Source organism: Ananas comosus, linkage group 20, assembly GCF_001540865.1.
Source record: "Ananas comosus cultivar F153 linkage group 20, ASM154086v1, whole genome shotgun sequence".
NCBI lineage: Eukaryota > Viridiplantae > Streptophyta > Magnoliopsida > Poales > Bromeliaceae > Ananas > Ananas comosus.
The window spans coordinates 7,516,291-7,527,872 of record NC_033640.1 but is presented as its reverse complement, the minus strand read 5'-3'; the positions used below and the strand labels follow the sequence as shown (position 1 = coordinate 7,527,872).

General features: G+C 32.8%; 1 protein-coding gene across 1 annotated transcript; it reads left to right on the top strand.

Annotated features, from left to right (window-relative positions):
- LOC109725573 lies at window positions 6,747–9,894 on the top strand (the record flags this gene model as incomplete). Its single annotated transcript, XM_020254815.1, has 8 exons — window positions 6,747–7,233; window positions 7,492–7,592; window positions 8,328–8,411; window positions 8,714–8,829; window positions 8,903–9,004; window positions 9,080–9,193; window positions 9,443–9,499; window positions 9,605–9,894. Coding segments are annotated over 8 exons (1,134 nt in total), but the record flags the coding sequence as incomplete, so codon positions are not given.

Genomic DNA, 11,582 nt, shown 5'->3' with positions numbered 1-11,582 from the left:
TTTTTTTTTTCGTTGCACCATCCAAACAAAAACCTTTGTTCTTTCGTGTAGGTTTATATGTCAAAACCTCATAACAACAATATTTTGGTGGGTTTTTTTTTTTCTTTTATGACTTCTAACTTCTCTACAATAAAGGACAACATTAACTTTTAAGGTCACTTTTTGTACCATTGTTATTTTGCTATTTTTTAAAATGGCAACAAAAAAGAAAAAAGAAAATTGGAAGCAACTCTATTTTCGCTTTTATTTTTTTCAATAAAATTTCAGCTTTTACTTAGTCGAAGTGTATTACAGGCTAACTATTACAAGAAACTACTTGGTTCAAAGTTTGTAATACTCCGAAAAAAATATATATTTTATATTAGAAATTGCAAGTATGTTACTAACTTATCAGCCTACTTGGTTAAAAAGTTGATAAAAACTGGTATATTTTATTAATGAATTACTAATAATTCTTATCAAATATAAAAATAAATTTTGTTTTATACTCTGATAAATCATGAACCAAATGGGCCGCCCTAAAGGAAAAGTTTTTTCATTAATATATCAAATTATATAGAATTAGAATTTAAAAAAATAGAAAATTGGCCAAGATACCACCAATTGAGGTCTAAATATTTCCTCACTATTTACATAAAAATAATAAACTTTAATATAATCTCTTTTAAAAGTAAACACTTCTTTGACGTATTTGTGAAACAAATCTTATACTTCGAAGAGTAAAATAATTACATCTCAAATTAAGAGCGCAAATTTGGTGATATTCCAAGCACACGTACGTTCTATGCACAAGCTGACTCCACTATTCATCTGCGGCGGGAAGTAAATTTGGATCATTTATATCAGATGATCCAAACGCAATCTATTACTGACAAACGACGAGATCATGTTATGTACAGAATTTTTCTGTGCACGTAAGTAAGTACGGAAAAGCTGCATTATCTGTGTGGTGGTAGTACCCTTGCAGGGGCCCCAAAGCATTTCATTTCTCCTAAAACCAAGATTGATCCAGATAGCTTGATTTTATCCGGACATAATCTGATTCATTATTCGAATCCGATTTAATTATTCATTTATTTCCTGATCCGGACTTAAAAAAAATTGGTCAATAAGTTGGTCAAGCAGGTCAGATACAGTGCACCTGCAACCCCTCCCAAAGAGAAATTATTTCCTGAACCTGGTGTATAAGTACATCTCATGCACCATATCTCTACGGCCTTGCTTGGATTTGTAGATATTTTATTCTGTAGTTTCTTTTAACTTACTCAAAAAATATATAATATTTGATAGATAAAGAGCGCGATCGAATAAGTGTAATAAAAATCATATTCAACTTTTTATGCTATTTTTCTTAAAAATTAAGATAAATTAATTCAATGGTATAATTACTGATATATAATATATATATAATATATATATATATATTATATATATATTATATATATATATATAGTCGCGGTTATATGCTATTAATAGCACTGACAACATTTGGGCTCTACCAGTTTTCCGGCCTGTTAAGATCTACCCTTTTTGATAATTTTCACCCGGTAGATCATACTATGTCAACCAACCACACCACTCAACCCTAGAGGACCACGCATCCTAACCAGCATATTCTTAAAATCAATGAGCAAAACTTTGGGTGGGTTGCACCAATGATTGGGTTGATATTAATAGCTAGTAGCCTAGTTCATATATATATATATATTATATAATATTATTATATATTATATTATATATAGTATATATATAATTTAGCGATTTGTATTACTATATTAATAGTTTAAGAACGACTTTTTTGACTATCAGTTTTTAACCCTTTGATGAAAAATTTGGGTAGGGTCAGGCATGATATTTAGTCGGTTAGATGTTAAGTGGTTACCATAAGGGTGTAGGGTCCTACTGGGTTATTTTAATCCAATAGTGTAGAAATAATGAAAAGGTTGATCCAGAGGCTAAAACTGTAGCAACATAGAATTTTTGCTACTAATAGAGCCCGAGTCCAACTTCCTCTCTCTCTCTGTCTCTCTCTCTCTCTTCCTTTCTCTGCTTCTCTCTCTATATATATAGTATATATATATAATATATATCTGAATTCCGACAGAGATCTAAAAATTAGGGTAAAAAACACGTAAAATTAATACCAAAGACTGTGATGTTCGACTCCACTTTTGCTCTACTCTTGAATATAATAGAAGAATAAGATAAATTCCATGTTGCGAAGAAGACGGTCTTTAATGGAGGATTAGAGCTAATTCCAAAAATATATATGTTTGATTAGTTTATTATTGCGAACTCTTGATGATATCTGAGCAATATATTTTCAATTTTATAAACTATTTATAATGAATTTTTATAGTGAATTACATCACAACTATCAAATTAAATTTAAATTAAATATTTAATTAGGCTAATTACACTATTAATATAACTGATTTTACATTCTTTTTCCTTCTAATTTTACCTTTTTTTCCAGAGAGCACTAAACTTTTTTGGTTTTTTCATTCCTACAATAAATAAAAAATTCATAAGTTTATATAAAAAATTTTTAAAATATATTTTAGAAATTGACAGAGATATATTCAATTTGTTTTGACACAAAAAAATAAAATATCTAGAAATAACAAAGTAGTTGAATAACTTATCAAAGTTATCTAAAAAGTTATTTCAAAAAAATCTACCTATCTTAACAAAAAATCAATACATTCTTTAAAAAAAAAAAAAAAAAAAAAAAAAAACAAAGACAGACATGCTTATTCCATTCAATCAAAAAAAAAAAAGAAAAAAAACTACGCATCTAAAAAAAATTATTTTATTTTTTTATTTTCTTATATAAAACCAAACAATAGAAGTCATAAAAACTGTATTTTTTTCTTTCACTTTTTTGAAACCAAACACTTGAACTCAAAAGTAACTTTTATAAAAATCACACTTTTTGAAAAGTGACTCTTTTTTTTATTTCGATCACTTACGGACAACCAAACATGTTAGTGAATTGTTAGATTTTGCCTAAACAATAGATCTGTTTAGCAATAATACAAAACCTAATGAGAAAAAATATTTAATAATATTTATTAAAAATAGTATAAAATAAAAAATACATATATAAATATAAAATATCATATAGAAACTATAAAATATTTTGAAGAAAAATTATAATCTAGAAAATAAAAATAACAGTACAGTCTAGTACAGTGGAGTATAATTAATTACGCCTATTAATTACTAATTATTGTAGGGTTAAATCCATACAGGTTTCTATAAATATAGTGGATTGCAAGTATATTCCTATAAAGTTCAATTTTCATATATTGTTCATATAAAAGTTTTAATGCTTTCAAATATGTCATTCTGGTTTGTTACCGTTAGAGAACTGTTTATATTTTAATAGCGAATAAATGAAATATCAATTTTGCTATCACAAATATGTCCTTCCAAAAATTACAACAGTATAATATAAGAGGGATAAAATATCAAGTTATCTCATAAACTAACCAGTTAACCTATGATTAACTAAAATTTTCTAACGGATTCTAACGGTAAGGACACATTTGAAGACATTAGTATTTTTGTAGGAACAACATATAAAAGTTAAATTTTGTAGAAATATATTTATAATTCATTATATTTATAAAGACCTGTACACAATTAATCCAATATTACATGTGGAATGTAAAACACACCTGGTGCAGGAATTATTTTCTCTATCCCCGCGCAGGGACATTCCCACGTGCACGGATCCTCTCTAGTGGTGTTATTATTATTAACATTTAAATCCCAACATCCTCCCCACATTTATACTTCTCTTTTTTTTAATTATTATTTGTTTAATCTATGTAATGTAATCTATCTATTAAACTATGCCTGGGTTTTGATCTTTTTAGATGTTGTTGCCACGTACACTCCCCGTGCTCCCTCTCTACTGTGGCATACAACTGTCACATGAGAAAAAAAAAAAAAAGAAAAAAAAAAGGGCATAAACTTTAATTCAGAATATTTAAAAATAAACAGAATAGGAATACGACGCAGCTAGGCTTTGAATTTACACCTTGGATATCAACGATCAAATTCTTAGGCAGCTGAGATTGTGGATGTCAAACTATGTAGTACTTTAACTGATGTGCACGGACTAATCAAATTAATCTATATGCCTGAAGATACAAATAGATTCGGATCGGTGGGGACACTAATCCCTTCTGAATAGGATAGCAAGTGAGAGCTAAAATTAAAGAAAAAAATGAATCAGTCTCGAATCTGCTCCAATCTGCTAAAAATTCGCTAAGGCTTCGTTTGGTTCGGGCATAAATAAGAACTGCCTATTGCAGTGATAGATATAAGTCTAGAATAGACTAATTTTACATTCGGATGCAAATTGAGTTGCTCTGGGAATAAAATGAATAGTGTTTTGATAGATAAGATGGAATAAGAAAAATAGTGGGTAGTTATAAATAGAAAATAATGATATTGTCCCTTATATTATATTTGAATTTAAAATTTTAATTTCATGTTTAATTTTTTAAATTTAAATATATAATTTTAAAATTTTAAAATTTAAATTTAAATTTTTAAATCTCAAATTTGAAAATTCAAAGTTCTAAATTTTAAATTTTAAATTTTAAAATTAAATCTAAATTTTAAAATATAAAATTAAAATTTTAAATTTTAAATTTTAAAATTCAATTTAAAATTTTAAATTTAAAATTTTTTTAAAAAGTAAATAGGAGTGAGAACAACTATTCTCACATCTATTCCCACACAAAAGGTGGGGTTGCTATCCCACCTTATCCCACCCGATGGGATAGAAATCTCAGCCCCTTATTTTTTTCGTGTTTGGAAATACGAAGGAATAGCCCCTTATCCCCCTCCCTGTCCTCCAAACAAACGCCCTCCAAAATTCCATCTCCATCCTAATCTGATATCCACGGAAGTTTTAAAAATTTCACATTTGGCATCCAAACTTTAAAATTTTTTAAATTAGCTATCTATATTATATTCCAACAATTTAAATCAACTAAAATTAACCAAATAGTTTAAAAAATAATATATGATGCATGCTAGTAATATAGAAGTGTCTTGTTATCATAAAAATAGAGTTAATCTTATATAGTGGAAAGGTTACTTTTCATTTAGTATTTAATTATAGTAATTGCGATCAATTTTAATTAAGAAGACTCATCTATATCATCTATGCCTATCCTTTATTGCTTCTTGAAAATTTGGTTAATATTAATTATTTTAAATTTAAAAAATATAAACCAACCTGATTAATTATTTTAAAAAATACAAATTTGGATGACAAACACGAAAATTTTCAAGTTTAACTGATAATTTACAAACAGACAAGAATTTAGACTCTTTTTTTTTGCTTTGACAATATCAATTCCTATTTTTAAATTTTGTTTTTTCCTTTTTTTAATCTGGTTTGGTAGCTCAGTGTTTAAAAGTTATTACCAAACTAGCTTATGAAAATTAAAAGGGGAATTTCAAATTTAATCTTCTAAAACTTCAAAATATGCCTCCAAACTCCAAATTCAAAGCCTAAATTAGGGATACAAACTAAGCGAATCAAGAGGCGGGAGGGTTCCCCCACCTCCCATTCCATTCTTGTCGAGGCGGATCGTATTCGGGACAAGTTATTTTTTATTTTATTTTTGGCTCCTACTTACCAGCCCATTCAGAATAGATCGGGACGGGAGTGAATTTTTGGCGGATTTTTGACAGATCGAGACGAATTGAAAGAATAAAAGGATCTCCTGCTCCATTTATTTGGCAAATCAGGACGGATTCGGAATGGATTATATTTTTCTATATTATTTATTCCCACTTACTGTCCGATTTAGTGCTGATCGAGGTGGGAGCTCTACCAACCCGGATCCATTTGCATCCTAGCCTAAATCCTAGACCCTTTAACATACACAAGAACACCAATGACATTTTACAATTTGAAATGTATTTACAAATTACTAAATTTTTATTCAATGATTGCAAAACTGGCTTGTTTGATCGGCTTGACTGTGGTCTAGTCTATAAAGTGGTTCGGTTCATACCTTTGAACCGGATAATTAAAAAAGCATTTTAAACTGTTCGAACCGACAGTTCAACCAACGAACTGGTAAACCGGTTCGGTTTAAAACCGATCGGATTTTTTTTATCAAGTCATATTTAAATCCAATGACTTGAATTAGCTAATTTTATTTCTATTAGCATAGATTTGTCTTATAAACAAATAAAACTTGAAAACCTATATATACTTAAATTGGTCTAAAAAATCAGTATTTTATAATTAAGTATGATACTAGAATAATATATATATATATATATATCATAGACACTAAAATTAAAAATAATAATTAAACATTTATAACACCATCTTGATTCTTAATCTAGTAACATTTTCCGATAGCTGTTGGATCCAATTTTTAAATCATTACTTTTTAGGAGGATAATAAAGAGAAGTGAAGATATACAAAAACTTTCCTCAACTATCACTTGTTTTGGATTTGACTATACACTACAACAAATAGAGCTTCTTCTAACAGTTTTTTTACCAGCAATTAGGCTAACTGTCGCTAAAAGTATATTATACCAGCGCTTTTTATTTTTATTGCAGCAGTTACTAAACCGCTGGTATATATAATGATAATTTTCAAATTTATAAATAATATTGGACCAATGAAACTATATTTTATTAATTTTTTTCATCAATTGGGCCATGGGCGGAACTATATTTTATTAATTTTTTCCATCAATTGGGCCATGGGCCAATTCCCTTCTCCATCGCGAGCTTCGAGCTCCACCACAAGCTTTCCTCCATCTCTCTCTCTCAGGAGAGGGCTAGGGTATTCGCGGGGGAGGCGGCGAAGCGGTCGCAGGAGATATCCAAGGAGGCGGCGAAGCGGTCGCAGGAGCTCACCATGGGCGCCGCGTGCCTCTCTCAGGAGCTCGTCTCCGAGACGGCGAAGAAGTCGCGGGAGATCGCGGCGGAGGCGACGAAGAAGGCCGATCTCGTCCACTCCGAGGCCCTCCGCGCCGCGGGGCAGATCAAAACCCTAGCATCTGATATCCCCATCCCCCCGATCCCCCCGATTCCCCCAATCCCGTCCATCTCCGCTGGATCCGGATCCGGATCTCCCGCCGCCGATGACGAGCTCAAGCAGTTCGGGGTCACGGAGGAGCTCAGGGAGTTCGTGAAGGGGATCACGATCAGCACCTTCCGCGATTTTCCCATGGAAGGTTTTGGTTTCAATCGATCTCTTCTCTTTGTTTGATTTTAGGTTCACGATTGGATTCCGGTGGTGTTTGGATCGAAGAAATGGCGTATATAGATTAGTGTCATTTGAAGTTGTTAATTTCATTGTGTTAGTAATGTAGTGAGTTCTCTTGCGTTCCTATTGTTATTGAAGTTGTTAGGAATTTTTTTCCTGTTCCTCGTTGGAATTTGATGTTGTTTGCCCAATTTAATGCGGAGTGTTCTGTTCTTTTCATGTGTAGATGAACCAGAAATATCTGAGGTTCCTACAGTGTCAAATGTTCGGCAGGATCTTAGCGAATGGCAAGCGAGGCATGCTACTCTTGTTCTCTCAACTGTTAAGGTTAGTCTTATCATCAGCCTTTAGTTGATTTTATCTAGTTTTCTGTTTACTTTGAATAGTGTTTTGCTTAACTTGGTTCCTGAAGCTGATAGACAATATTATGAACTTGATGTTTCTCATGTAAACTAAACATGGTTATATGTAGATATATGTTTATAGGATTTTATTTGATGTTCCTGATCTAAATTAAAATAGTTTACATGAATGTCCAGAGTTTCTTCTAAATTGAGGAATCTTTTCCTCTGCTCATGTAATTCTTGTTAGTAGTTACTCTGGTGAATCGTACCGCCTTATCAACTGATTTATTGTAGTTATTTGTTGATAACTTAATGTGTCCCCTCATATTTCATCTATTTCTTGAAGTTTCATCATGGAATCGAACGAGCTTCTGAAAACATCTTCTAAGTTGAGAGATTTTTCCCTCTCATGCTTTTGTTTCAGTAATTCTTCAGATGCATCATATGCCCTGTAGGTCCAAATACTTCAATTTTCATTGTTGGTGTAAATGCTCTTGGTTTTCGCTTCACACTACAGCTGTTTCTGTCCATTACCAAATATTATCTCAACTAAAAGGTTTAGCCTCAATACTTTGCTAGACGTAAATCGGTCCAATCAATCACGCATCGCTTCATTAGTTTGGATGTATTACTCTTTTTTCATGTCAATGCGCCACTCCAAATCAAGTCGATTATGTTTCTTCTATGTTGCGTAACGAACTGCTTTTGTGATATCCAGGACCTGTCCCTTAAGCAGAAGTATCTTGTAACTTTTACAGTTGGTTATAAACAGAGAGAAAATGTTAATGCCGCAGTCCAAAAGGTAAAATTGTCTTCACAAAGAAGAACTGCTGAAAGATCTTACATGCCCTCTACTACTTTAGCTGTCTAAGGGGGGGAAATTTTCCGAAGATCATAAAATTGAAACCGGAAATACATGATTTATCTTTACTTTATTATTTTTACCAATCTGAATTTACTTAATCATCGCATGAGTCAGACATGTTGCATTTTGTAATATGAGGTTTCTGGTAATCGCGAATTTCATAATGTTTAAGCTCTTGAATAGAAGCCCTTTGAAGTCACTGTGACTTACTGCTGGAATTCTGATACTGCTGCATGCAGTTTTCTGAAAATTTTACCATCCTACTGTTCCATTATGACGGAAGAACGAGCGAATGGGATGAGTTCGAGTGGTCGAAGCGGGCTATTCATGTGAGCACCAGAAAGCAGACGAAATGGTGAGATTAATAAGTTGTTCGTCAGTAACTAATTATCGCTGCACGGTCACGTTTTGCTGTTTCTTGATTTCAGGTGGTATGCGAAACGATTCTTGCACCCTGACATCGTGGCTCCATACGAGTACATATTCGTCTGGGACGAAGATCTTGCAGTCGAGCATTTCAATGCCGAAGAGTAAACCGTCACCTCTATTCACCTTTTTTTTTTGCTGTCAATCTTGGTTTTTCGGATTCATTTCTGGTATTGCAGATACATTAAGCTGGCGAAAAAGCACGGATTAGAGATCTCGCAGCCTGCTTTGGACACGGAAAAGGAGATAGCATGGCGAATGACGCGGAGAAAAGGCGATGTTGAAGTTCATAAGTAAGCTTGCTTCTTTTTTTCTGTCGTTTCAATTTGATATTCTATGCGAGTGAATGCGCCAGCGCATGAACTAATTTACAAATAATACTGCAAACAATCCATCATCTGCTAATCACATACACTTTGAGTTTTTTTTAAAAAAAAAGCAAGAAAAAGCAAAAGAAAACATCTTCAGTTCATTTCATGTGCTTTAATAAGATCAGTTTTCCTCGTAACAATGCGAAGATTATCTGATGATGTCTTTGGCAGAGAAACAGAAGAAAGACCAGACTATTGCCCTGATCCTCATCTTCCACCATGTGCCGCGTATTTATCCGTCTTTACTCTTTTCTTTCCTCTTCTTTTCTAGATTGCTCACATTGAGATGAAGATAATTCGACTAACTTCGTAATTTTATCATTCCTTTTGCAGATTTGTTGAGATAATGGCTCCAGTGTTCTCCAGAAAAGCATGGAGATGCGTATGGCATATGATGCGCATTTGAAGAACATTTAGCTGGAGCTTTTTACTCTTCTTTGTTTTAGCTTTTGAACATTTGGGGTTCAAATAAATTTTCTATTGCATTGATTTCTATTAGAACATAAAAACTTATTTTCTGTATTTTATCACTGCTATAGATCAACAATCTTATAGTTTTGTTACAACCATTTTTACTGTATTGTTATACTTTTCTATTGCAATTTAGTAATATGATTCTATTTTGTTCCGGATACTACAGATTGTAGGTTTTACAATTAATATCAAATGAAAAAAATTCTATTGTAATTTGTTGATATTAGTATTTTTTTTTAATATTAGTTTCAAATTGCCAGCGGTCAAAAACTGTTGGTATATGCGCCTTATGCCAGTGTTTTTCTTGTACTTTTAGCGACGGTTTAAGAACTGTTGCTATAGATCATCTTCACCGATGGTTAGTAAAAGTGCTGGGAAAAGGTTATACCAGCAAGGATATTGTAGCGGTCACCTGCACTTTTACCAGCAGTTTTAGAACTGCTGGAGCAAATATTACCAGCAGTTTTCGTATTCTTTACCAGCAGTTTTGGCTGCTGGTATAGGCCTTTTTTTTTGTAGTGATATAATCTTTAAAAATTTTATTTTTATTATCTCATCTTTTAATTTGTTTGATTTGAACTAATTAATAATTATTTAACTTCCAAATTTGAAAAGCATTGTTTATCTTTGCGAGTTTAGTTAGTATATTATTATACAATTTATAGCTAAAGTGAGCAATTAACTTAATTTTATATTTGAAGAACTATCAATTACTTAAATCAAATAAATTGTAAAATTTAATACTTAAATCGAAATTTTGAAAGATTCGACAGTCGAATCATAGTAGTCCTTACAAGAAATTAATCCAAAAAAAAAGTCTAAAAATAGAAATTTATATGGTAAAAAATAGTAGCCACCGCATTACGTCGATTTAGGCCGTTCTCCGCTTTCTGATGGGTGCAGCGACGAAAAGCGCTTTTGGCAAACTGTGCACTGTTGCAATAGGGATGTCAACTAGTCAGATTCGAGGCGAATTTTTAAAACTCGAACACGAATTCGACATATTTTAAAAATTCATATCCAAATCCGAACCCGATCAAAAATCTGAAACTCCAAACCCGAGCCCGAACCCGAAACAATTATTTCCTTTTATAATATTTCAAAATATATTATATTAAATCTAAATGTTTAAAATACAAATTCAAATATAATATTAAATTTTTTTTATATATTATATATAATATAAAATAATTTCAGATTTGGATCGGATTCGAGTTCGAGTTGGGTACAATCAAAATCCATTTTCGAATTTACATATGTCTATAGTATCCCTGGTGTTCAGTAGCCGTGAAATTTCAACATCTGAGGCTTGTCGACACATGTGGAGAGTGTCGGGACAAGTCCGAGTCGTTTTGGTGCGAAATAGACGCAAAACGGACTCAGTGTGATGCGAGAGCAGGAATTCAGCACTGAAATCTGCAAATTGTAGGTTGTCAGCATTGAGTACCGGTACCACACTGGAGAGTACCGGTACCCCAGTCCAATTTTCTGATTGCTGCTCTCGGGTTGCGAAGGCTGATGCGGGGTACCGGTACGGCATCGGTCTGGTACCGATACTCCAGGGTAGGTGAGGGGCCTTTTGGCCTTTTGATTCCTCGATCGTTTCACCATTATCCCCTCCGCTTCTTATAGGATAGAGAGACAGAGGAGGAGCTTTTGGTTGCTGTGCACTCTCTCTCTCTAGTCTTTGATCGGGAGCAAGGTGGAGGCCTCGGTTGGAGTTTGGATCGACGTCGACGTTGCGCTGAGGAGTCATTTGAGCGTGCATGCGTCATGATAGCGCCGTTGGAGGCCGGGCGAGCGTGTGTTTTCCTCTCCTTTTGACTCCTCGTCGTCG